We start from the raw sequence: 27,849 nt of genomic DNA on the forward strand, positions 1-27,849 counted from the left end.
CTACAGGAACACATGTTTGTTCCTGCCTTGGCTTGGTAGTTTCTATGTCAATCAAAAGGGTATTTTATTGTGCATATCTCATCCACAATTAATACAGGACAGCCCCCACCGTAATTAGCAAGTCTGCCCAAGCCCATTTTTAGTGGAATGCCACTTTTCCTTCCTCTTATTTAAAGACTTTTTCTTTAATTCCAGTTTTTTGTGTGTCACCCACAAATGTCCTAAAAAATGTTTCCCTATCGGCAAGCTCACCTATCCTTCCTTTATCTTTTTTTGTTGCATCAGTTAGGAACAACCAGCTTTTTTTGTGGGGAGTGGGGGGAGGGGGGGGGTGCGGGGGGGTGGTTGTGTTTCCGCATTGATAGCTAAGAGGGTTCAGTGAAGTGATGGATTCTCTGCAGTCTTGCTCGGCTCTCTCTGGTCTCCTATAACTTTATGGTCCCATTTTCTCTTGGACAGTAAATTAGGGGCCGTAAAAAATGTCCATGCATCCTTCCTCTCAGCTTCACCGATCAGCTAATTTGTCTGTGACGCCTCTGCTCTAGGGAGCCATATGCATGCTGGCATGCACCAGTTCTGTAAATTACCCAGTCACCCATGCAGGAAGGGGGGGGGAGGCCAAACTGTAGCAGATTGTACCGGGACCCCCTGGAGGATAAGTGCCACGTTTAAAGGGTGAGGGTGCCAGTCACGGTGCTACTGAACCTACGTCGGGCAGCAGGCACCCATCTGTCACTCTTCCCGTCGTCGTCCCTCCCCCACTCGGGATTAGGGGCTACAGGTTTTTTTTTCTCTCTTTCTATTTTTACCTCCTCACTTCCACAAAATCCTTTTTTAATTCCCCGCTCGCCGTCTTAAAAGCGGCGGCGGCGGCGGCGGTGGCGGCGGCGGCGGCGAAGGCTCAGTTTTACGCCTTAATGCGCGAGGAGATGGAATAAACCGCGAGTCGCCGCGCCGTCCCGCCCCGTGCTGTGTTCCGCGGCCCGTATCTTACGCCAGCAGCATGGAGAGAATTTGATGGGAGCTTAAGTTTAAAAAGCTATCTTTCCATTGGGAAAGGGGGGGGGGGGGTTCGTTCTGCCGACAGTCGAAGAGGTAGCCTTTGAGATTCGCTATTGAGATTCTTAGAAGAGAGTGAAAAATTCAGAGGAGAAAGACAATACACGCGGTGAATTTGATAATGGAGCGCAGGCAGCGAAGTGAATGGTCACGGCTGTGACGGATTTATACATAGAGGCAGGATATAGTCACAAAAGCCTCCCAGATGTGCTGCCACAGCTGCTGACAAAGCCCCTGAGAGCTGCAGGACCGCACACTAAAACAACAGTGTCAGGCCTGACGGCGACTATTTTCCATACGCTGTATATCAGCGAAGCTATACGAGTTCGTATGTGCACAGCATGCACAGGTAAACATACACACACCGTATCCCGGCTACTAAATTTCATTCCGCTTCTGCCCCGAAGCAATTTTCAATAGCTGTCTCATTGCATTTTGTTTTGTCTAAAAGCTGGGCTTGTGGGTGGGGGGGCTTCATTACCTTAGCGCTGAAATTATATTTTCCGATCTGCTCTATACTGTTTTCTGTTTGCCCATATAACACAGAATGTTTTCTGTTTGCCCATATAACACACAATGTGTTCTGTTTACCCATATAACACACAATGGAGATTTTTTTTTTCTTTTTTTTTGTGGTTCATGAATCAACAGTGCCATTCTCTCTCTCTTTGCCACAGTAGTTTTGCTGCTATCCTTTATTCTACTTTTTAAAAAGACAAAAAAACTTGGTGAAGTAGTTTGAAAATAAAACTGAAGGAACATCAGAATTTTGGGACTTTTACTTGTATTTTTGGAAGTCATTGAAGATGTTCCTGCTTCTCCATAAACCACTTTGCACCTTGAAGATCACAAATATCCCCCTGGTTCAATCAATATTTGTCCTCAACATTTTCTGAACAGTTTTCTTTCCTCTCAATGTTTGTCCCCAGAACACTGAATCCAAGTGCATGCTCTTTTTTTCCTAATGTGATATTTTATCCTGAGCCAAAAAACTTGATTTGGAAAAAATGGGAAAAACTTTCATTAGTAGCAGCATTTTCTTTCTGGTAACCAGTCCCCTCCCAACCCCATAATAAAGAAGGAACAGACGTGAAATTGCCTTAAAATTAAAAAGTGAAAATTTGAATATTTGAATATTTCATTAAGTTATCAGTAAATTACTTTCCCAGAAAAGCAGTGGGATCCCAGTTGCATAGCCTAATTTGGATCTCTCTCCCAGACCAGTTAAAGGACAGGTTAAGGACATACTGTGTGGGAGCCGGTTGCCGAAGATGAGGTTGCATTGTCTGGGAAAACAAAGAAGTTTTTGCTGCTTTCTGCAACTCTGTGGTGTTTCCCAAACAGCAGATGCATTTATTAAGAGTGCTGCAGCATCCATCTTTCTGCATCCCTGTTAAATGAGGTCCTGCTTCTCAGACATTTGAAAATCCCATTTGCAGTTATTTTTAAAGTCAGCAGGGTAATGATGCTTGAAGCTGCAGTACCGTGGGACCAGACGACGGGTATTGGTGTGAATTGCTTTGCGAGGTGGATGAAGGACTCAACATTAATGGATGAAATGCATCTCTTTCTTTTTTCTTCTATTTTTTTTTCTCTCCCCCTCCCCTAAGCATATGAGGCGCTGATGGATTAGATGAAGGAGTCTGTATTTCTCACTCTGGACACCACTGTAAGGCTGCACTCACTGCCAGGCTGAACGGGCTGGCGCAGCCTGGATCTTAAATTGAGATGAGTCGCTCGGTGCCACAGATGGGCAGGGAATGGGTCTTTCAGTGTGCTCAGTGGGTCAGTAAGGGAACTTTAACACACGTGTTATCTTTTTATGGAATTCTCATTCGATAAAATTCATTCTCCTACACACACACACACACACACGCACACACATGCACTCGCACATCAATACATCCACCTGGTCAAAAAGCAATGACTACTTATAACCTTACTTTCAGTGACAAATGAAGACAAACCGCCCATGACGTTTATATTAAAGCTAATTTTTGTCACATTTTTTGATGTGATGTTTTCTGTTGAAATTTATATCATGTTATCAGACTGCCACTTAAAAATGACTGATTTTTCATTCAGTTTTTTTTTTCCTGAATGCTCAATTTATTTGAGTGTTTAATTCATTGAACCCACCCCCCTCCCCCTTTCCCCAGGCTGCTGGCTGTGATCGGGAGAACAATTAATAATTGAAAAAGCAATACTTTATCATATCACACGTCAAGTTAATGATCATCTGCTTCATAAAACATAATTGCTGAGGTTATCATTGGCTCCAGGAAAAGAGGCATTAATAGATACAGCATTCTAGTTTTTATATCTGTCTTTTTTTTGGTTGCTTTTTTATTTTTATTTTTTTTAGTTTTTTGGTTTAGAAACAAACTAACCATTACATTACATTACATTACATTATAGGTTCTTAGCAGACGCTCTTATCCAGAGCGACTTACAACAAGTGCATTACAAAACTCAGAGACAAGCGCTTTACAACATTCCTGCAAGAGAGCTACAATAGGTATAACTTTGCAAAAAAGTGTGAATTGTACACCCTATTTTTTTTTTTTTTTTTTTTTTTTTAGAAAAAATAAATGTTAGAGGGTAGTGGGGGGTGATGAGGTGAGATGTAGCTTGAAGAGGTGAGTCTTCAGTCTACGTTTGAAGACGGCCAGGGTCTCTGCTGTTCTGACTTGCACAGGAAGGTCATTCCACCACCGTGGGGCTAGAACAGACAGGAGGCGTGACCGGGTGCTGGTGCGAGCCGGGGCAGGGACCAGGCGACATGTGGCAGCAGAACGGAGAGGTCTAGCTGGGGTGTAGGGTCTGATGAGTTGACGTAGATAGGGAGGGGCTGACCCCCTGGCTGCTTTGAAGGCAAGCACTAATGTTTTAAATTTGATGCGAGCCATCACGGGGAGCCAGTGGAGGGTGGTGAGCAGGGGGTAACGTGGGAATGTCTGGGAGGTTGAAGACCAGACGCGCTGCTGCGTTCTGGATGAGTTGCAGGGGTCTGATAGATGATGCTGGGAGGCCAGCAAGCAGGGAGTTACAGTAGTCCAGGCGGGACAGGACCACTGCCTGGACGAGGAGTTGGGTCGAGTAAGTTGTGAGGAAGGGGCGGATCCTCCGGATGTTATACAGGAAGAACCTGCATGAACGTGTCACTGCTGAAATGTGCTCGGTGAGGGACAGTCTGTTGTCCATCACCACGCCAAGGTGATGGACAACCGTCAATGATTTGCATTTGCGACTTATATTGTGTGTACCTGATGGGTATTTGTGACTTTCAGCTACAATGGAACTGTGGATATGTATGCTACATTAGTTAACATTAATATGGTGGGCATTGATATACCTACATGTCCAGGGTGCATGAGTAACAATGAGTACAAACAGTAGTTTCACCCCTAGAGACTGAATTCTATTGTGCCTACACACACAATACCAAGTGCTGGATGGAAACTAATATTAAAGCAATCAGATTCATTTGAGACTAGAATAATAGTTTTTGTAAGAATGAGAAATACTGTTATGAGCTGGGTGAGAGCCAAGGTTGCTAACAATTAGTCGTCTGTGGAGCAGGGGAGGATGAATCACTGTGAAAACAGAATACTGAACAAAAGATGTAGGCACCAACACCTAGAAATTCCAATTAAACTAAAGTGGATGATAAATACGCTATCGCATTTCAAACAATGGACGGTCTCTATTCTAAAGAGGATTAAAGGATACAATTTTGTATTTGCAGAACTCTTTACAGATGTGGCCAGTCAGGTTTATAATAATTAACAAAAATATTTCATCGGGGCTTAAACACTGTGAACTCTGTGATTTTCCAAATGAAGGCCACAAACACCAACCCCGTTTCTCCTTTGTAAACATCACTCTCAAAAGAATGCAAGAGATTATGAAGTAGTTAATGACTGCACAATTACATTCACAACTTCCAGTCCTTTCGAAGTTTAGAAAGTTTTTATTTATTCTTATTCTGGCACGATTTGCAGTGGAGATGGCCTCTTCCACCTCCTCATGGAGTTGTATTGATCCTGCTGTGGCTGGTTAATCAAAGCCCCTTTATGCTGGAGACAATTATTTTAATGTGTTTTCTCATTTTTTAAAGCTTCTTCTGCAATTTGGAATGGCCAATCTTTTTTTTTTTTTTGCGCTCATTTCCAGAACCTCCTCCAAAGCAAGTAATGTCAGCTGCTGCTTCTTATCGCAGCACAGTTCACAAGACACGCTCGCACAGACACGAATCAGAGGAAGACACTTTGTGTACAGCTCAGCGGGCTGAGTGATGGATCGACCAGCAGGGGTCACTGGTTTGCGCTCAGGTGCTGTCTTCCAGGCTGACTGATACCATCCAATCCCTGGGCGACACTGGAGCCGACTGCATTGCACTGTGAGGCTGCTGGCCACATTTAGCACCGGCACAGTGAAGATTCAATACCAGACCGTGGGGCACTACGGTGCCCGAACAGGATGAGCCACCCAGACTGAATAGGCATCATTAGACTGATAACTCCCTGTTTTTGGAGTTGTTACCAGTCTTCCCCCTCTGAAAATCAGAAACTTTAGTGAAAGTGGCGTGATTATATAAAATTTGTTTTAAGAGACAAATTTGTTAGGATATGGGTCAGTCTGATTTGCAGACTGTTTTATAGTTGCAAATCAGACAAGAATATTTTGCTTCAGTTAACTGTCATTTCTCCGAGTCTTAGTATGCTGTCTCCCCACTAACACGTAGGCTCACTGTGTTTCCAATGGGAATGATTAACATCCCTAATAAAGCTTTTATATATAATAAGAGCACAGTATTAATAGCAAAGCCCCAGTATGTTATTATGATTCAGGTCTTTGGTTAATGAGACTGCACTAACCATTGGTGCTGCAAAAACTCATCAATATCTTCATTCATCAAAATGAGTGGCATGTAATGTTCCAGTCAATGACTTCATGAAAACGCCGATGTGTCATTAAATGTATTTCTCAGTCACAGTGTGCGGTTATGGAAGATTCCGTTTGTGTCCGTTCTGACAGCTAATCCAACACCTCGGAATGTATAGGCTACTGTATGTTCATGCTGTACCTGACCTCATCAATAAGCAATTTACAGGAACAGAAATTAAAATGTCTCTGTCATTTCACCGCACTTGTTTGTCTGGATGCAAAATAAATGTGGAGATAACACATTATACAGAAGAATAAGCAGATTTCTCTGATTTCCCTCTCACTGAATCATGCATTCTGTCTACCATTCAGTCAGTCAGTCAATTGTTGCCTCAGGATTTATCGTTGTGCCTTACATTAGTAAGTGCCACAAATATGAAACTGTACAAAATGAAGAAATGTAAACAAATATCATGTTATAGCCTCACCTTTCGTTTCAATCCTCATTATAAATGTATGACAAGTAAATCTGTAGATCTGTCTAGCTGCCATAAGATGGGAACTGTAGAATGGAATTGTATTGTCACTCTGTTAGTGTCTAATAAAGGATTCGATTCAAATCCATAAGGTCTTCATACCTGTGTCCTTTATTTTTTCAATTCCAATACCCGTTTAATCCCACAACCCAGTGTGTGATGTAGCAAGCACTCACGTGCCCACACCATAATGTGATTGGTACACATACCCAGTGGATATTACAGGAACGAATGAAAGTATTTTGTTTCTGTTCTACAGGTTGTAAACGTGAATGCAGGAGAATAGATAATTCTATGCAAATGGTGATTGCACTCAAGAGTGTGCGGTGCATGTCTACAAAGATAACATCATCAGAGGAATTAGGAAATGATCAAAGTGGCGTCAAAGAGAGTATGCCATAATGAACTCCTTTGAAGCTCAGCGACAGCAAACAATATCAAATGCGTTGTTTTCTGGTTTTTATCTGACTTTTTGTGTATTTTTGCTAATTGGATCGTTATTTATTGCCAAACATAATGACGGTGCGGCTTTTGTGTAGACCATAGACATGCATATTTAACATGACATGAAAGCACACCCTCTGCCAGCCTAAGCTGTGAAGCACCTTATCAGACTTTTGAAATATAATACTTCGCCAATGACATTTTGAAACTTTATTTATGTTAAAAACCACGTGATCTTAGAAACCGAAACTTCTGTACGTCACAGTGACAGCTTTCATTTTGGGCTGCTCAACTAATACCTGTCCACGTGTCAGCTATGATAGATCTGGGATCAGTGGTTATTTCACTCACATATGAACCTCTATTTGGATGCACATGGAAAAAACCTGGATTTATGTTCATTTTTGCCAAAAAACCCCATCTGATTCCAGATCAGCTCCTTCCTTTTTCACCCACAAACTTCCAAATGTATATAATGGTTCAATGCCCCACAACTTGTGGGTTTTCATCAGAGAAGAGAGAAATTTGAGAGTGCGTTTGAGATTTTGTAGGGAGATGTGCCTATTGTTAATAATGGAAGGTTCAAGCAAGACGACTTTTGTTATGGGCTCATTTCCAACAAGTGACCCAGTCGAAGGAACGGTGCATGATTTGCACCAGCTCCTAAAACAGTGCAACACTTGAATGCTTTGCCACTTGTGGTAAATGCATTCCTATATTGAAGCAGCGCCATCGAATCCAGCTGTAACACAAGCTGGGCCATCTAAGCAAGATATGAGTACCAAATATATCTCCATGTTTAATATTTGTAAGATAAAGAAATTAATGTAGAAAGTATGGAAGTTCCTGACATAGGGTAATGTTATTTATTTATTAACTGTGTTAAATCAAGGTAGCAATCATCTTATGCGAGGTAACCCTGAAAACATAAAATAAAAGAACTGTAATTATACTCATTATACTTGGAGAATCACTGCACTCTGGTGTGGACGGGTTTCTTCTGCGAAAGAGAAATATAATTTGAATGCTCCAACACGGCGTCTCCAACGATAAAGCGTTTGCCGTCTTAAGAAAGCCTCGTCTTTTCCCATCCATCCACGGCCATTTAAGCGCGTCCGGTGCTCTTATTTTCACCGTCGCGGGCGGGAGGAGGCGTAGGAGGAGTGGTCGCTCGCCTCCGCGTTCCCCCGGTGATGTAGTGCCGGGCTCGGGATGATGAGTGCGGAAGCGGGGAGGGTGCGGACACGCACGCTTTGTCTTTAACCTGCCCCCCCGGGGGGGATTTTAAACATATCACGCTGCCAAATTGGTTCTGTTGTATGATTGAACGAACGGAGGGGAGAGCTGAATTATTAAAGGATGTCGTAACCGTACGCGAGGGATTACAATAATGATGTCAGCGGCAGCTGAGGGATTTTTACTGAGCCCACAAATAAATATGCGGGTCAAAGGGCTGGTGGCTGAGGCCTTTTGGCTGCCCGTAGCCATCAGACACGCCGCCGCGGATCCCTGCGCGATTCATTAGGCCGTCTCTACACACAGAGACCTCTCCGGATACACGCGGGCGTCAGGGAGGGAGGGGGGGGGGGGGGGAGGCTTTCTCACCCTGACAAATAAGCGGAGGCTGATGTGCTTCGAAATCCCTTCCGTTCGAAATCCCTCTCGCTTTCTTTGAAGATGAAATGGTCTGTAAGTCATAAGAAGGGTGTACGAGGCAGATAAACTCTTCAAACTAGAGCAGCCCATAAATTTAAATGAGACATGACTAATTTAACTTTTTTTCCCCGCACCAGTTTGAAAAGCCCTTGCACTTTTTTTTTTTTAATAAATAAAGGAACGATGCGATATGTATTTTTCTCTGATCACTCGCAGTGCTCTTTTGCATCTGCCTGTGTGAATGCAGAACTGCCTTCAAATAAGACTGAATGTTAATGATGCTGCTCAGGACTGACTTGCCTTTATTTCTTCCACAGCGCCCCCTCTGTCCATCTCAGTTGTTGCAGCAGACACTCCAGCACCGTTCAGTCGCTACCGGGCTCAGAATTTCACGCTGATGTGCATTGTGTCCGGAGGAAAGCCCGCCCCAGTGGTGAGTCAGAATTATGAATAAATAAAGTCATAATACATTCTATATTATACTAAAATAAATAAATCAGTAATGTATTTTCAGTAAACCTTCAGTAAATCTTCAGTAAAACACTCCAGTCCTTTAAAAACTTTTGTGACTGTCTAACTAAAATGTTTGAAACCCATACACAAACACAATACAATATTTGAAATTTGTGATGAAAATGTATTTACATGATACCGACTCTGCAGGCTTTTTAATATTTATTTTAAGTTCTAAAATCTTCAAGATGCAGGTAAATATTCAGCATTTGTCATCAGATGTGACACTATCCAAAGGCATGTTAAAATGTTCCATCACATCTGTTTTGACTGTAACAGTGAGGCTTGCATCTCACAATGAGCATACTGTTCCCAAGAGAAATTGCGTAGGCTATCCAATATAAAAGAGTGCAGGTGTATCAAAATATATGCAAAAATCTGGCGTGGGCACCTCCATTATGCACAGACACACACACACACACACACGCATGGCCACACAAGCCCACACACGCATGCCCACACACACACTCCACCGCTGATTTGTGCCTCAGATCAACATGATTATAGCTGGTTTACTCGATTCACTTGACCATATCTTAATTTTCATCTTGGAAAAAAAAAAACATCCAATACTTTGGCGATAGTGTTCCCTGTAGCTCTGTTGCTCGCCCACATTTGTTTCAGGGGAGGGTGGGATCAGTGCTTGTGCTTCAGAGCCCACAGCTAATTCCCACAGGGGGTCATTACCTGAGGGCGTATCTTAATGCGCATTAATCTTCCCTGTAGGTGCAATTCTTTATCTTTCGGCACCCCCGGTCTCGAACCAGCGAGCATCCGGTCCGAGGAGGAAAGCCAGTTTCTGCCTCTCTGACTCTCAGTAAACTGCGCCACCCTGGGATCGCGTGCCCCCCCCCCCCGTTACAATTACCGCTGCAATAATGGACTGTTGCATAAACTCTCCTCCTTGTGTTCCCCCCGGTTCAATCTCCCTTTTTCGGTCGTGGGGCCGGCGCTGTTCTTTATTGCCTTTAATGAACCTCGCTGCCTGCACCTCGGCCCCGCTCTCTGCAGGTGGAATGCCCCCTGGGCGGCAGTAAGTTATTACAGCTCAGCTCTCTGCTTTCCCTCCTCTCTCTCTCTCTCTCTCTCTCTCCTTCCCTCTCTCTCTCTCTCCCTCTCTCTCTCTCTCTCTCCCTCCCTCCCTCCTTCCCTCTCTCTCTCTCCCTCCTTCCCTCTCACACTCTCTCTCTCTTTCTTTCTCTCCCTCTCTCTCTCTCTCTCTCCCTCTCTCTATTGCACTAACCTGAGTAAGATAGGCGGGAGCTAAAACCCCGGCGTCTGTCAGCGAGGCCCGGTAGCGGGTTCGAGTCGCCTGAGCGCCTCGCGGCGAGCGTTCCGCGCGCGGGGTAATGAGCGCGGCAGGCCGCGCAGCGAGGCGCCGGCGTCGGCGGGACGCAGCCCGTAACCGCGTCTGAAAGCAGATGTGCGGTTTCGCCGAAGTGCTTTCTGCGTGTAATGGAACACCGCCATCGCCGAGAGCGTTTCATCGCGCGGTGCGTCGGGATATGCATCCCCGTTCTCGGGCAGAGCTATGAGTTCCACCTGCTAAAAGGAGCCTTTTCACAATCTGATTGCTGTGTTTGGAATAAATAGGTGTGTTTGCAGACCCGAAATGCTGAAGGTGATCAAAAAAAATTGGTTTGTTCGACGGTGACCACTGAAAATGGTCATTGTCGACATGCCTCTATCTCATAATTTTGCCATTTACTATAAATTGTTGTTAAAAACCCATTTTCACTTAGAGCACCTTGCTGCAGCGTTTGATCAATAGTGTCTCACCGTAAGGCGATGGAAAAAATAGGCGATCGATTTGTTTCATCTAAAGTATCATCAAGTAATCTGGGCCCTTCAAAATAAATCTTTTCCAAACTAACACAGTGTTGATAAAGGACCCCAGTAGGCCAGTGCTGTAAAGTGAATGCATAAAAACAAAGCTTGTAAAATGTAGATTTAAATCAAAAATACGTTTCAAGATTAAGAAAATAAAAGGATAGAAATCATTTGACCACAAATGTTTTACGGTGGTGCAGTGGAAAATTAGCTACTTGGAACTAGAGACAAAAAAAACAGCAGAAATAAAATCCAAACACAAGCAAAAATTGGCATTTAAAAAAAAAGATTTGAATCAAAACTTTGTTGACTATAGGCAGTCACACAGTAGATGTGGCAGCTAGCGCCCCAATTGCACCCTGATAGGCACTGACCATGCATCTCCTGTACAGAATACAGAGCTTAGCCAGAGAAGTGTTTGCATGCACAGGGAGCGCATTGAGGACAGAAAGCACCTTGTACAGGTCTCAGGTTTCAGAGGCCTGCTGGGTACGTAAGGAAATGAAGGAGAGTTAGTGTATTCCACTTCCTACCCTAAAGAGAAGCAATGCCCTGCTCTGCTTCCTACCCTAAAGAGAAGCAATGCCCTATTCTGCTCCCCATCCTAAAGAGAAGCAATGCCCTGCTCTGCTTTCTACCCTAAAGAGAAGCAACCCCCTGCTCTGCTTCCCATCCTAAAGAGAAACAATGCCCTGTTCTGCTTCCTACCCTAAAGAGAAGCAATGCCCTGCTCTACTTCTCATCCTAAAGAGAAGCAATGCCCTGCTCTGCTTCACATCCTAAAGAGAAGCAATGCCCTATTCTGCTTCTCATCCTAAATAGAAGCAATGCCCTGCTCTACTTCTCATCCTAAACAGAAGCAATGCCCTGCTCTGCTTCACATCCTAAAGAGAAGCAATGCCCTGATCTACTTCGCATCCTAAAGAGAAGCAACGCCCTGCTCTGCTTCCCATCCTAAAGAGAAGCAATGCCCTGCTCTGCTTCACATCCTAAAGAGAAGCAATGCCCTGCTTTACATCGCATCCTAAAGAGAAGCAATGCCCTGATCTACTTCGCATCCTAAAGAGAAGCAATGCCCTGCTTTGCTTCCCATCCTAAAGAGAAGCAATGCCCTGCTCTGCTTCACATCCTAAAGAGAAGCAACGCCCTGCTCTGCTTCCCATCCTAAAGAGAAGCAATGCCCTGTTCTGCTTCACATCCTAAAGAGAAGCAACGCCCTGTTCTGTTTCCTACCCTAAAGAGAAGCAATGCCCTGCTCTACTTCTCATCCTAAAGAGAAGCAATGCCCTGCTCTGCTTCCCATCCTAAAGAGAAGCAATGCCCTGCTCTGCTTCCCATCCTAAAGAGAAGCAATGCCCTGCTCTGCTTCCCATCCTAAAGAGAAGCAATGCCCTGCTCTGCTTCCCATCCTAAAGAGAAGCAATGCCCTATTCTGCTTCTCATCCTAAAGAGAAGCAATGCCCTGCTCTGCTCCCCATCCTAAAGAGAAGCAAGGCCCTGTTCTGCTCCCCATCCTAAAGAGAAGCAACAAAGTACTCTGCATCGATTCCAGGCCATGACAGCGCTGGCTGCAGCCAGCTGCTCCTGCAGGGGGAAGTGCGGTTGGCTGCAGCTTTGGCCAGGGAGGGAGGGTTTCAGTCGCCAAGCATGACCACGTCTCACCGCGAACCCCCCTGATCAATGTTGTCTGACCTTTGAGTCGCATGTGAACTATCTTCCTCAAACTCAATTTCTGCATGAGCCCAACTTACAAAATGTGGTGTGATAAGGAGAGGCAGCTGACAGAATGTCTATGGGGGGGGGGGGGGGCATGTATGTGCATATGCATATATTTGTGCGCACACACTCACCTGTTGGTGCATTTCGAGAGAGAGAGAGAGAGAGAGAGAGAGAGGGAAAGCAGAGAGAGAGAGAGACCCATTTCCATGTTGTGTCTTGGGGTGGGACCAAAGAAATATCCTACCTGGCCTGCATTGATATATGAAAATAGACATCGCAGAGGTGTGCTATCACGAACCAAACATCTGGGTGAACTGCTGATGTTTCCTTGGGAATTGAGACTTCAAATCTTCAAACGCAGAGCACGTAGGTGTCGGCTCAGAGCTCTGTGACTTTCTCCTGTTCCCAACTGGGGACGAGAATGTACCAGAGTCCTGTTTGCGCTCCACCCTTACCACAGGGAAAATCACGGAATGCCTCCTGTCTGGCAAGGCAGATGGTTGAGTCCTGGAGTGTCGTCGTTTCCAATTTAGTCATTTGGAAGATGCTTTTAGCCAGAGTGACGCACACGGGCTAAGGTGAGCAAACAACATGTGAGCAAACAACATAACAGCTAGAGATACGCAAAGTTACAGTCATACATGTGCCACTATGAAGGTGCATGTCTTATATAAAGCATATATAAAGGTCTGAAGCGCTGAATTTAAGTCACTGATTCGCAAAAACACCTTGTTTCCAAGGCCCACAGGTGTAAATTTGGTGTTGACTGATAGGAAATCACAATAGCCTGCGGCCACTGCTGCCCTGTAGGACCGCGATGAAATCCGCGGAGCTGCAGACCCCTAGGACCGCAGTTAAATCTGCATTCTACTGAAATCCCCTCGCAGTTTATGGCCGGACTATTTGTTGCCCATCTCGACAGCAGGATATGGGCAATTCGAAGAAACGGGTGGTTTAGCAGTGAGAGGGCTGAGCATTAGCGGCTGAGTACAGACAGCGGACAGCCAGGGGCTTCCTCCTCTGCTGCAGATGGAAAAAACAGGCTAGAGAGGAGATAACAAAGGTTATCATGAGATTTCTACAAAAACAAGACACAGTGAAAAAAGCCTGGTGTTATGGAAGCCACATGGTGTTTCGTAAGTGGCTGAAGAGAAACATCATCAATAAAATGTGAATTCTTTTCACAGGTTACACGGGCTTGATTTCCAAACTACAGCAGCAGTGATATTAGCAGGAATGCCCCCTTCTACCACAGCCATTTTGATGCAAGTTAGACTGCACTTTGCTTTTAATTCACTTTGTACTTCTGCCATTTCAATTCTGGCCCAGGCGCCCTCTTTGGAACGTCCAATGAGGATGTGACTCTGAAACACTCTGGCTAAACCTCTGATTGATACAGTAAAAGTAAAGGGTTTTGCTCAGAAGCCATTTCTAGCAAAAGCGTAATTTCTTGAAGGAGGAGGAAAAAAATATAATTGGGTTCAGCAGTCCATTCTGTGTCTGAGAAGGAAGAATGTCCTGTCCTGAATAATGTGATTACCCATTAGCAATAAGACGCCGTGCCGCAAATGATAATAAAGCCAATAAAAGGAAATGATGTCCCTCCTGCAAAAATGGATATTCAATTACCGCCTTGTTCATTGCTTCTGACGTGACTGTCAAACTTCTTCCCAAAGGATGGGTTGTGTGCATGCTGAAGTTAAGTTTTTAAAAAAGGATGGACTGCTGGGTGGTTAAGTGTTGCCCAGTTGCATGAAACAAGCAGTATGAATATACAACGTTATGAATTATTGATACTGCCATTTACTGGGAGTGTGGTCTTCTCTGGTCTTTTTATGGGGTCATTTTCAAATTCTTACTGACTTTTTAAACAATATATATTTTCACTAGGCCACTGCATGTACTGTTAAATGCAAAGAATTTTAAATTTTGTTTTGTTTTTTCAATATTAATAACATTTTTTAGTATTTTATTTATTATTATTTTTTAGGAGGGCATGTCTGATTTGTGTAGACCATTTACTCTGTGCAAAGTCTTGAATGTGATTAGACCAGCAAAGCTCTGCTTGTTTAACTTTCACCAAGGTCTGTAGGCTACCGTGAAAAAAGGAAGCTATTGATTTGAATTTTTTTAGAAATGTAACCTTGTGACTTTGTAAGAAAGTGAATCAGTTAGTTTAGGAAGGGTATCTGAGGATTGTATTTTAACTGATGTGTGACAATCGTAGGAGAATTCATATTTCTTGAATGGGACCTTGACCTTGGGCTCCACACTTCTTCAGAAAAGGTTCAACACGTGAATGAAATAACAGCACTTAACCTTGGGGAGCAGTAGACTAAAGAATTTAAGTAATGCACATAGGCACATCATCAAACCAGGTGCCATTCACCTTGTGTAAGGTGATGACCAGGCATCAAAAAGGATCTAGAGCTCCACCTTCTGGTTAGAAGGAGATACTACATGAAAGGACCACTCTCGTGACTTGCGTGACCTTTTAATGTACTGTATGTCCTAATGATTATTTCTCATTCAAAACCATGGAGGGCTGCAAAATTAGTACACAGGGATGCATGGTTTAACAAGCACATTGTGAGCACAGAAAGAGGTTTCCTAGACAGTGTGGGCAATTCTCGATGAATCGTTGTGTCCCATGGCAGCTATGTGAAATTGGCACAGAAGAGGATTTCGAGCCTCATGTTCGTCCTTACATTTAACTCCTCATTCCAGCATGTTAGGTATGAGTGGATTTGCTGCAGGGAAGGGTATCCCTACTACCCATGACATTTATATAACTGACCTGCAAAGAAGCTTGACACTACCGTGTATAAATCCTGTCTGTGTTCCTACAGACAGGCACTGACTGCGGACTGACAGTAGCGCAAGGCTACTGCTCCTGTCTACTGTAGTAATAAGTGGGGGAACAAAATGATGATTTGCGCTGTTTATGGTGTTAATATATCAAATTCTTTTTGTGGGCTTGACGTCCTGTGAGAAATCATTTGTGAAGGTTTGTTCTATTTTATACATCGATAAAATGTATATCAAAGTTTTAGTGTGGAGCAGTAGAGAGCAAGGTAGCACAGGGTCAGTAGTGCTTCCCTGAGTTACACCTAGCTGTTGATCTCTTCTTTGTATTTTCAGGTTAAGAAATCAATGCAGATTGTTGAAAAGTTGATTGCATAGTAATGGAAATATCAGTTTCTTTGGACAATTCTGAGGTGATCTCACTGCCTTCAAGGAATGTCCGATATGACTTCATACATCCCTTTAGAATGATTTCAGTCCTAGAGCCCGTATTCAATCAATGCTTCAAGCTCTGTCTTTGAAAACTCAGTTCGGGGGAAATCATGTTTTTTTTGTGTAGGAAAGAAAATCTTCCTTTTAATTGTTAATCAAAGTTAAGGAGAAATGTTGAATAGAATTCAGGTCAGTGTTTTCGTGAGAATAGACTAAACAAACCTCTAACAAGCCGGAGCGTGTCTCTAAAATAACACAAGATTAGGCGTACATGGTGGCACAGCAACTGAAGTCCTGCAGCAGGGTCGTGCACTTCTGTGTTTGTCTTAGTCATTATCTCCCTGTTCCAGTCCGTTTAAGGGGAAGTTAAAGACTGAGTCACACAGTCCTGAAGCATTGCGGGGTTCTGTTCGCTCGACTCCAGATGTCATTAGACCACTGGTGTGTTACGACCCCGGCATCCATAACTGCGATTCTCTTATTATTGAAACAAGATTCCCTTAAGGGGAAATGGGTGTAAATTCCACTTATATGCAGTCATTTCGGTATTTACGGAGAGAAGAATTTTCCCCCCTGGAGGGGGTCTGGAATCCACATATGTTTGGATAATCCACAAGGCTCGCTCTCTGGAAAATTAAAGTTGTAAACGCTGAGCTTAATGTACCGTGAAACCTAATGAAGCTGTGATCTCTGTGAAAATTGAATAAAAAATGTCCAAAGACTTTTCATACAGTAAACAAGCTAAGGGTTAAACTTGAGTGGGCTAAAGATATGAATAAATTAGCATCAGACGATTAAGAACCAACTGCTGTGGCGCAATTGTGCTGTGATTTTTAAATGAAAAATAACTGAAGGGTATGTGAGACGCATATTTGTCTCTGCCTCAAACTCTCCGTCTCTCTCTTTTATCATTTCTCTTCTTTTCTTTCTGTTTTCACCCTCTCAGTTTCTCTTTCTCCTCTCTCTTCCCCCTTATCCCTTGTTTTTCAGGTGTACTTCAAACGGGACGGGGAGGTGATCGAAGTAATACCGTACACCGAGAGCGAGGGCGGGGGCGGGGGCGGGGGCGAGGGCAGGGGTTTCGCCGGAGTCAGGGGCCCCAGGCCATTGATCAGCCGGGACCTGGACGACACCAAACTGCGCAAGTCTCTCTCCCTCCTGGACGCGGACGGCAAGCCGGGGCGGCTGCACACGGAGAGCCCCTCCCACGGCCGCGCCCCGGGGCCGGAGCCCAGCCCCGCCACCGAGGCCATCCCGGAGACGGTGGTGAGCCGCGAGTTCCCCCGCTGGGTGCAGAGCAGCGACCCGCTCTACTACTTCCACAACACGCTGGTCCCGCTGAAGAACGGGACGTCCGAGGTACGGGCCATGCTCACCTGGACCCTCAACCCCCAGCTAGACAACGACGCCCTGTTCAGCTGCGAGGTCAAGCACCCTGCCCTGTCCATGCCCATGCAGGCCGAGGTCACGCTGGGTGAGTCAGTCTTCTCCCCTTGACGGGTCTCTGAGTGGAACGTGGCCACGTCCTCCGTCCTCTCGCATGTCTGTCCGTCAAACGCAGCCACACCCTCCCTCTTCTGACCCAACTGTTCATCAAATGCACCCATCTGTCCCACAGTGCAGCGATGCCCCTCTCACTGGAAGATCCAAATTTATCGTGCGTTGTTGTCTCCACCCCCATCCCTAAACCTCCTTCCAAAACTTGTCTCCCCCACCTCAGTCCCATTAACAACTTGTCAGGAGTTCTGCTGGCAGTGCCCCCCCCCCTGCCCCATGGCCTGGGATAATAAAGCCACGCCTCTTGCCAATACTCGACAGATACTCGGTACAACATTGATTGTGTGTGATGCGTAATCATTGTTGCCAATGAGCAGGGTCCGGGATGGAATGCAAATTGCGGAATTCATAGAGCAAGTTAACTTGAACAAGTTATTGGAAAAGTCAACCTGAATTAAGCAGCTAAAATGAAAAGAGTGCATAGTAATTATCGTTTCGGGTGAAGGGCTTACTGTTGCCCTCTTTTGACGCAGAAGCAGAAACACTCGGAAGCAGTCAGACCCATTCATTTCTGTGCCTCTTTCCTAATTCCATAACCACATAACCTTTGTGTGGCGTGTGTAGTAATTAAATATGCCATTAAATATATTTTTGCAACACAGACAAAGCACTGTGCTATGTCTGAGAGATTTTAGCAGTCTGTAGTTTTATCACATAACATTTGAAAGGGCAGCAGTAGTGTCTAAGACGCTAAGGATGATGGGTAAATTGAGAGTTTGTGAGGGCAAATGATGTTAAACTGTTAGCCTCATGGGATCCTGGGAAATGGTTCCCCTGCTGAGATGGATGTCATATTGTCTGGTAGATCAGAGGAAATAATAAAATAAATACTTTAAAAAAGGAATTATTATTTACTCAACCCTATTTCGTAAAATAAAATCAATCAACTTTTTAATTACAATGTTTCAAACCAAAATTTTTAAGGTCCAAAATTAGAAACACTTGCAATTCACTCAGATTTAAGGACAATTACATTCAGGTTCCAATCCTCCCAGATTAATCCTGCTGGTGAATACAGTGAAGCGAACCCCTGGATCCTGTCAAACCCTCCGATCTATTTTAAGAGTAAGAGGGTTTTTTTTTTTTTTGGTACAGTACCAGATCACTCTGGCGATATGGATTTTTAAAAATGGAGTAGCTCTTGCTCTTACGATGACTTTGTGGTTTTGATTGAATCCTGGAGAAAGTGTTCCGTCTGTCTGCACCCAGGTTGTCCCTGATGAGAGCACCAACATACAGGCATAACAGACAAGGCAATTTGTCAGACTGTCATGGAGCCGCCTTGCGGGCTCACAGAGTTTAGCTTTGTTTTGTCATGTGCTTTCATACAGAGATGGGGAAGTATACAACAAAGGCAAACGGCAAATAAATTAGCATGCTGTTGAGCCCAGAGTGCGGGATTAGCTGAATGGAGGTGAGATGCTGTTTTATATTGCAGCCAGCCTGATTTGTCGCTGGACCTGAAAACTCCCTTGCTGTCTCTTTGAGACTGTATCGCTCCGACAGAGCTTGCTAATTTGTCATTAGCCGCGCTCTTCAGAAAAGCAGACTGTTCTTCTTTTTTTCCATTTTTTTCTGCCTTGAAATGCAGAGCACCCCGATAAGACTTGTGCTTTCCAAACAAACCGCAAACGTGCATGGCATTTTAGTGGAAGCTCATTTAAATGTAAATTGTTTAAAAAATGTAGCGTGGGTCAGCCGCGACCCCTCGTGGAAAGAATGACAGGGGTTCACACAAGTGGAGCTGCGGACCGCCAGACAAAACAAAATTTGATAGCAGGGACCGTCATGAGGTAAATGAAATTAATCCAAGGTTAAAATAATTACCCTCCCCGAAGCAAGCGAAAACTCCGCAGTCATTCCATCCTGTGACTTCTCCCTGTGTGATGGCGGAAGCTTGGTAGGCCGGCGGGGGTGTAGTCTTCTCTCAGGACAAAGCAGAAAAGCAGTGTCCCAGTGTCACAGTGAGAGGGACACTGTTCGGCAGGAGGAGCCATCTCTCAGACGAGATGTTAAACTGAGGTACACTGTGGTAATTACAGATCTCATGGCCCTGCAAAGGCCTAATGCTCTGGCTAAATTCCCACCCTGCCTCTCTCAGTCCAGCCACCTAATCATCCTCAGCTTAGCTGGCATAATGCCCCCTTTCCACATCAGCTGGTGTGGGCCATTCTGGCTGAGAAAAGACATTACCGAGCTGTACTTCTTTAGCATCGCTATCTCAGGACAGTGTTCCTGCATGCATTTATTCTGAGCAGGAACATCGAACCTTCATTTAGGTCAGACATGTACATTGTTATACATCAAGCATCACATTTACGTTTCCTAATTCTTTTTGGAGGATGCTTTTCAGTGCATTTCTCCAAACTGTGCAAACAGTAGTATTTATATGATTATTAATCTTCCATTTCAACTCAAACACAACAATATATCTTTATAGATATTTTGGCATATCTTTGATGCTAGTATTTTTACTTGTTTTCATTATCAGACCTGGGTCAGTATGTGAATCTTTAGATATTTTAACCCTTTAAATTAGTTTGATGTGAATTTTACTTAGTGTAAGCATTTCTTATAAAATTGTCAGTAATCCATACAATTTTTACTGGTGTACATTTAAGGCAATTATTGTGTGTTCAGGACAGGTATTCAGAATGCTCCCATGTTTTGGAATAGATCGATTTGGAAGGTCATTCCTAGTCTTAGTTTGGCATGTTTATTGCCTTCAGCTTAAATAGAGTTTTCTCTTACAACTGTGATTGTAAGAGTATCGGTATAGATTTGTTTTTTAAATGCATTTTAATGCTTTAGCACCTCTATCAAGTGGGTGAACCAATAATGCACAAATATAGTTTTTCTGTGTGACAATACTCTAATATTAATAAGACAGGTTTTATTGTTGCTGGTTAAAAATGTCATTGATCATAAGCACTAAGTTGTGTAAATTCAAGAGAGTGTTTGCAGAATCCTTGCTTCTGTTAGGGATTAATTTGGGTGCACTGCTCATTTAATGTTCCCAGGGAATATATTTTTTAAATATGTATTTTACAATAGTGATAACTTTCATGTATTAACCACCTGAGGTAATACATATACAAAGGAGATCACTGGCTTTTTTGCAGCTAATGCATTTAAAAAGCTAAACTTTTCAATTATATTGAATACACCCAGCCTAAAAGGGGTTATTTTGAACATATGCTAGTAACTTTTAGCTTAAACTAGTTTTCCATTGGTCCATTTATATGGAGAGTCGGGATATTGAAAGAAGTAATGCGTAAAGTGCTTAATCTTTAATCGATTTATTATTGCAGCATGAGCCACAGGGACAGTTTGACAACGGGCCAGTGTTGTAGTTTTGTAGTTACAGGTGATGAATATTCATGAGCGCCGCTTGGCTTGTTATACAAATGGCATACAGTTGGTGAAACGTGCAGAGGCTAATGCTATGCCACAGTGCCTAATACCCAGCCACTCCTTTTAGAAAGCAAACTCTGTGTTAGGGATTCATGAATTTTAAATAGCTTTATAATTAAACCTCAGTTCTGCCAGAACCCATGCAACAAACACACGTTCACAAATGCACAGACATATGTGCAGTCAGGTACATGCATGCACACACACACACACGCACACGCACACGCACACGCACACACACACACACACACACACACACACACACACACACACACACACACACACACATACACACATACACCATATCCATTCTGACTTGATTCATCACGTACAGTATAGTAAAAAGCATTCTGTTTAATTTAATGTGCTGGGATCAGTGAATTTTCTGTCAACTAGCCAGACTCCCTAACAATAGTAGTTTGATGAAAAAGAGAAATAGGAGCATATTAAGACGCCTCAAACTTCTCGTCGACTTGCCAGTATCTGCTCCCTCCTCCTCCTGTCCGCCCATCCATCCATCTGTCTTCTACCCGTACCTGTGGGGGATGGGAGTGTTACACAGACGTGGTTGGAAAGTATCAGAAAATAAAAACAGCTTAGCCCATCCACCATGATCCTGACAGGTGATGTTTGTACCTCGATGAAGATGGTCTCACACACCCCTCTCTCACCCCCACACCCACCATCAGAATCAGACCAGCCAGACACCCCCTCCACCCACACTGCTATCAGTCCTACTTCAGTTTTACACCTCGTCTGGGGAGGACTGCATTTATTGATTCATGTCTGAAGGTTTTAAATTTGCTGCAGCATCAGACATCCCCCCTACCTTAATCCTCCCCTCCTTTCCCCTCCTCCGATCTCCCCCCCCCCCCCAACACACCCCTGAAATAAGTTTCAATGTCTGAACTGCCTTACAATAGTAATCTAGAGCAGTAGCAGGGCACAACAGGAATTTTTTGCATGGATGTTCTGTGAGACAAGTTGGCAAATAGTAACCAATGTAAGAAATGTAACAATCAGCCAATGAGATAGCAGGCAAACAAGCGAAATCGCTACGTCTAAGAACTCACCACTTCAATTAAGTGCTTTCCGATGGAGTTGACCATTGGCCATTTGAGAGACGTGTTAAACATGGGTTTTTCAGAAAGCAGGTTTGAGCTCCAGCCCTTATCAAGCGTATTGTGTAGCAAAAAGGATTCTCGTGATTTGTAATTGTAGCTCGTGCAAACTTAGAAAAGGAGTTATCTGTTATGCCCGTAATGCATTGTGCCAACTCTTGGGTACCTCGGCTGATTTAATGTAATTACACAACACCGCAGTGTGCGCTTAGCGTGCGCTTTTCTCAGCACGGAGAGGCTATTCACAAAGGAAGCCCTGTGCGATCCGAGCCGGTTCTATTCTCGTCCGTCCTCTGGGATCGCATGCCGGCTGCACGCTGCTCACACACTCCGCGTTCTCGCTCTAACGGCCGTGAAGAACAGCTCCGTCGAGGAGGACACGGTCTCAGCCCCGGCGGAACCGGGGCGATCCTCCAAAGAGCCGTCCCCGGCACGGACGCGCCTGGAGGACCCCGCCCGAGGAGCGGCGGCATTCAGAGCGTGCAGTCTTCATCGCTATCTCCGCTTTTTTCTCAAGGGAAACAACTAAAAAAATGTTTTACATTTAACACTCAGTGGCACAGATACCCTCTCCCTGAGAAATAGGATACGATCATTTCCCTGCTCGCAGCGTTTGACCCAGGGACCAAATTAAACCCATCTGGGAAGAGGCGCACGCGCCAGGCGGGGGAATTAATTCTCAGATCGTTCCTTATCACGGCTTCGCCGCGCTCGGCTGTTTCTTCCCGTAATGAGTATCTGTCTAATGTAGTTCCTTGTTTCTCTGGGGGAATACACTGACTCCTGTCACTGGATTAAAGGACAATTCTGGATCCTGAAATCCAAACCTTAACTGATGGCAAATGTGTTCAGCAGCGAAATAGATCTCGCTCCCGTGCCCTCTGTCATTTTGCAGTGGTTGGCGCTTGGCGGACGCTATTTCATGCCTGACACAGGTGGTTATTGCAGCATTTTTTTTTTTTACAATACCAGCTATAATCTTCTCGCTGCAGCCTCTATCACCAAACAGTTTCTCTAATGCACGATGGTGTAGCTCGGTGCAATTCTTTGTGGCTTCTACCCTACCGGGGAGCTAGTGTGGAAATAGAAACAATGCCAGGTATCACAATTGAATTGTCAAGGGCAATACTTTGGAATTCAGGCCAAATGACAGAGTATATTTTACATATTGTCCATGAATGAAGCAGGATATGTACTGATATTTTGGTTACTGTAAGTATATGACTTTCCTGCACTTCATTTTTAATTAAAATTTAACCACGTAGGCCATCTGAGAACTCAGTTCTCTTTTGCAGTGATGGCCTGGCCTGGGATGTGTTGTGTTGTGTAGCCAGTCAGTTTAGGAGGTGATTAAGTGGCCAGATATAGACAGCCAGTTTTCATAGAATTTGACCGTAACATTGGGGTTAACACCCCTTCTCTTTTGAAAAATGGCACTGTATATTTAATGACTGCAGTGAGTCAGGGCCTTGGTTTAATGGCACATCTGAAGGATACCTTCTGCAGCACAGCACCCTCATCATTGTGCTGAGCGAGTGGATTTTCTTGTTGGTCCAGAGGGAAGAGTGCCCCCTACTGGGCTAGCAGCACTTCTCCCAGCAGCAACTTTGCTTTCCCAGGAGATCTCCCATCTCCCTGCATAGATTCAGCCTGAGAAAGGGATAGTGTGGCATGGCCGCTGGTATGGTTGCTGCTCACACAGGATTGCAATGAAACAGGATATTTTATGGAAGCATTCAGGTTAATCTTCAGTATATGGCTTGGCTGCACATGAGTTGTGGCTCGCACAGGATTCTAACAGGTCATAACAGCAACTCCCTGTCATACTGCCAGGCCAAGTTTAATTTGGTTTTATCCTCTCCTCTGTCCCACCCCCCACACCCCACCCCCCCCCAACAGCGGCTCCCAGGGGCCCTAGGCTCTCAATGACCCCCACCAGGGCGAAGGTAGGGGACACAGTCCGCATCGCCGTCCAAGGCTTCCAGGTAGGATCAGCCGGGGTAAGTGCATGTGGGATTGTTCTGAAAACAGGGGGGACTGGGTTCAGTTTGGGACACAGGGAGATGCAGGGTATGTGCGGTCAGTCTCGTCACCCACGTGCGCTGACCGAAAAGTGACCATTCGCTCAGCGCCGAAACACAGTGGAAAAACCCCAGGGGATACTTTCAACAGTCTCACGGTACGAGTGTGTTTGATTCCTGGAGAAGCCCACTGAGAGCGTCCCTGAGTGTTCGGTCTCCTCTTACCTGCCTCGAGCGGCTGAACTGTGTATCGGGATGAGTGAATCTCCTTTACCTGCGGAGTGCGTCTTGCTATTGACTGCACAAGTATCACTTTGTTTGCCCTCAGCCGTTTGCTGTCAACTGGCTGGGAGTCACACGCTCTGTCTGCGGCTAGAATTCAAGCAGGGGGTTTTAATTTCTTTTTTGTGTTAGCGTCAGCTCCAGAGAGAAAGCCTCGGCCTTTGTGACCCCATTGACTGTATGACTTGGCAGTGGCTCCAGGTGAAACCAGTCAGGGGGAGAAAGAATAAGTCTAATCCTAGCAGAACATTGACGGTACAGAACAAAAATTATGGGGTCCCTCCCCTTCAATCCGTGTAAGATGAAGCACAGAGGGGAGTGACAGACTTTCTTTCTTTGTTTTGGTCGTTAAAGAAATGAAATCTTTATGCCTGGGGAGAGGAGTGGCAGATCAGTCAGAGTACCCATAACACTCCCCTGGTGCTCTTTCAGGTCTCTCACAGGGACAAACAGCCTTCACTGTAATGTGAATCCTATTAGCATGGCTGCATTCATAGCCAAAAAGCAGTTTACCAGAAAAAAAACACACCATTAAACAAAATAAAATGAAATGAGTCTCTGGTAGCCCTTACTGGATCAGGACCCCATGTTTTCAGATGTGTGTACTGTAGAGGCATGTACACTAGCTTGTGCATTGTTTTATTTTCATTGACAAAGACAGTATAGTAACGTCCTTTTCTCTTCGTCTTTCTTCAGCTTGAAAGCCCCGCTTTTGTAATATGCTTTTTTAACGTATCTCTTTAGATCATTTTCACTGGAATATATACAGTATTGCTAGATTTATATGGCTTGATTGTCACCTGTCACATTATAGTGCAAATTCAGAAACATGGTGGCTGACAGTTCACACAGGTATTGAGGGACCTACACTGTCCAGAATCTTTGACCTTTCCAACACCTGAGAAACAGATATTATAGATTAAGTTTCTTCTTCCTACTGGGGAGTTCTTTTTACCTCACTTGTTGAATTTGTGGGGGTCGGGGGGTCGGGGGGTTGGGGGGTACTGAGTCTAATTCCCTGTGTCTCTAAAGCATCTTTGTGACAGTGTCTGTAAAATTGTCTATGAAAAAAATAAATAAATAAATAAATTTAATTGAACTGGATTCCTGGATCCGCACTAAGCATAAACTTATATATAGCGACATTCTTTGCCCCAGATATGATGGACTCATTATTTCTTATTTCTTATTTTTAGTGTTGCCTGTGAATAATATTTGATCATAACAACGTGTGCTGCTAAGAACTGTTACAAGAAACTGTGCTAAAAACAAGTTAACCTCAGAGATGTTATTGTATGTTGCACTTGCACATCTTATGTGTTTTTCTTGCATTGACTGTGTGCTTGATGTGCTGTTATTTTTGAGAAAACGGTTTTGTTTGTTTATTTTACATATTCCTAATTAGAATAAACCAGCTATATATTCCTAACAACAGATACAGAAGGAATCCTTTTAAGTGTGAACTATTACTCGATCCTGTATTTTATATGGTAGGAGTGGACTGGATTTCTGTCACTGCAGTTTATTCTTATAGAGTTCTATAGAAATCTATAGGAATAAATAATTCTATAGATTTTTTTTTTTTTTAAAAGCAAAATAAGTTTTGATCTATGAAAAAGTTAAAATGTACCACATGCAGGAAATATAAAGGGCATTAAGGTAGTTTCAGGTTTATGGGTGAAAGGAAAAGAGTGTCTGTCCTGTGCATAATGAAAGTCATTTTCTGCTTCCAGTTAAGTGATACACAGGCAGCGGTTTAAAAGATGGGAGCTGAGTAATAATCCTGAACTTTCCCCCAGTACCTCCCACCATGACTGGGCCCCACCCCACCAATACCTCCACTGCCTCGCCACACACTGATGGTGTTTCCCTGCCCCCCGCTTCCTCTAGAATGAAGTTTTTCCTGAACCTCTGTTCACCTGGACCCGGGTCGGGGGTCGCCTCCTGGACGGGAGCGCGGAGAAGGACGGGAGCGAGCTGGTTCTGGATCGCGTGCCCGCCGAGCTCAACGGGTCCATGTACCGCTGCACGGCCCAGAATCCCCTGGGCTCCACGGACACCCACACGCGGCTCATCGTCTTCGGTGAGTGTCTGCGTCGTCCCGCGGGTTGCCTGGCGCCCCGAGGCGCAGGAGTGGACAGGAAGCTGAGTTCGGCTGTAATTACGCGGGTTTGCGTTGTGACTGATGTGCACAGGACCCTCCCTCCTGCGAGCAGCACTTTCTTCCAGAATGGAGCAGGAATTAATTAAATAGAATCTATGTGATGAATAATTAATTCTTACTAACTGTGTGATTAATAAGAGATAGGGTTGCATTAAATTACAACCTAAAAATTCATCACACAGCAAAAAGGGCTGCTCTGAAGGAGGAAGTAGGTACTTACGTATTATATTTATCTTTAGAGTGGCCAGAACAATTTTTTATTTTATGGGAGTGCATTAAAACAAATAAAACACAGACCGCTGGCAGCAAAACACAGCAGTAGGCATGTGCTTTTCCTTGAATGCATCCCTCTTTCGATGCCAAACATATCAATTTAATCTCTGTAAGAAAATGTTTAATTCTCCTACAGACTGCTGTATGTTTATTGTGTTCATTTACACAAGAAAAGGTTTTGAAGCTAAATGAAATTGATTGATGCAAGGCTTTTTTATTATGGGGGTTAATGGCAAATGGTTTCAACTTTTTACTGCAGTCAAATAAGAATCAAATGAATAAAAAGCAGCAATATATTGGAGTATTAAATTTACTTGTATGTAAGTGTACTTGCAAGTGCTTTACGTGTAGCAACCAAATAAACACACTGCATGGTTTCACATTGTGGCCAGGCAGGAGAGAAATCCCAATGGTTTTTTAATTGCAATCACAAAGGGACAGCAGAGATTTTTTTGCCACCTTATATTGAACTCCCAAGGTTTAGTGGAATCGTTGAGGTTCATTTCGCCCACACTAATCCTACATCTTTTACGAGGAGTTATTGAAATCACTGAAGTGTTTTAAACACTTGTTATGCTACTCTCATCTCCTGCACATTGTCTGCTGTCGCTCTCCTTCAGTGCTGGCTTATAAACCACTTTCTTCTATTGCAGTAAAGCACAACAGGCCTCATATAATTGATTGGATACTGTACGGTAACCTTTCTCTTCCTATTACTTTTTTTTTGTCGTTTTTTTTCTCTTAGAAAACTAGCAAGATGCTTCAAGATACTGTTAGGATTCTTACCAGCACGGAAGGTGGAAATGTGTTTTAACAAGTGTATTAAAATGTCTAAGAGCTACTGTTTTGTTTTTTCCAAGCGGTGTCTCTTTGTTTTACTGGGAAGGGGGGGGTGGGCGGTGGGGAGGTGGGGGGGGGGTAGGGGGTGGGAGGGCAATCACTGCAGGTTCTGGAACCCTATTGTTTTTGTTTGGGTTTTTGTTCTTACTTTTTCCCCTCACCTTGACCTCTGAAAGTTTATAATTGTTACACTGGAGGTATACCAAACTTGGTAGGCCTGTTTGTCTCAGCTAATATATAGTTCAGATTGGACAACTGGTGGTGCTACTGGACACATGATGAATTTTGAGGTC

The 27,849-nt window shown here is 44.1% G+C and overlaps 1 protein-coding gene across 2 annotated transcripts in view; it reads left to right on the forward strand.

Annotated features, from left to right (window-relative positions):
• The window catches only part of LOC135233953 (immunoglobulin superfamily member 21-like), a 177,691-nt gene that overhangs the window by 143,023 nt on the left and 6,819 nt on the right, over window positions 1-27,849 (forward strand). Inside the window, exons 5-8 of one of the 2 annotated variants that reach the window (XM_064297960.1) lie at window positions 8,903-9,018; window positions 16,875-17,358; window positions 23,876-23,976; window positions 26,170-26,362. In XM_064297960.1, coding sequence (XP_064154030.1) covers window positions 8,903-9,018; window positions 16,875-17,358; window positions 23,876-23,976; window positions 26,170-26,362 — 894 coding nt within the window. The remainder of the gene's footprint in view (window positions 1-8,902; window positions 9,019-16,874; window positions 17,359-23,875; window positions 23,977-26,169; window positions 26,363-27,849) is intronic. The other variant, XM_064297962.1, reaches the window with a different exon arrangement.

The sequence above is a fragment of the Anguilla rostrata genome, chromosome 11, assembly GCF_018555375.3.
Source record: "Anguilla rostrata isolate EN2019 chromosome 11, ASM1855537v3, whole genome shotgun sequence".
NCBI lineage: Eukaryota > Metazoa > Chordata > Actinopteri > Anguilliformes > Anguillidae > Anguilla > Anguilla rostrata.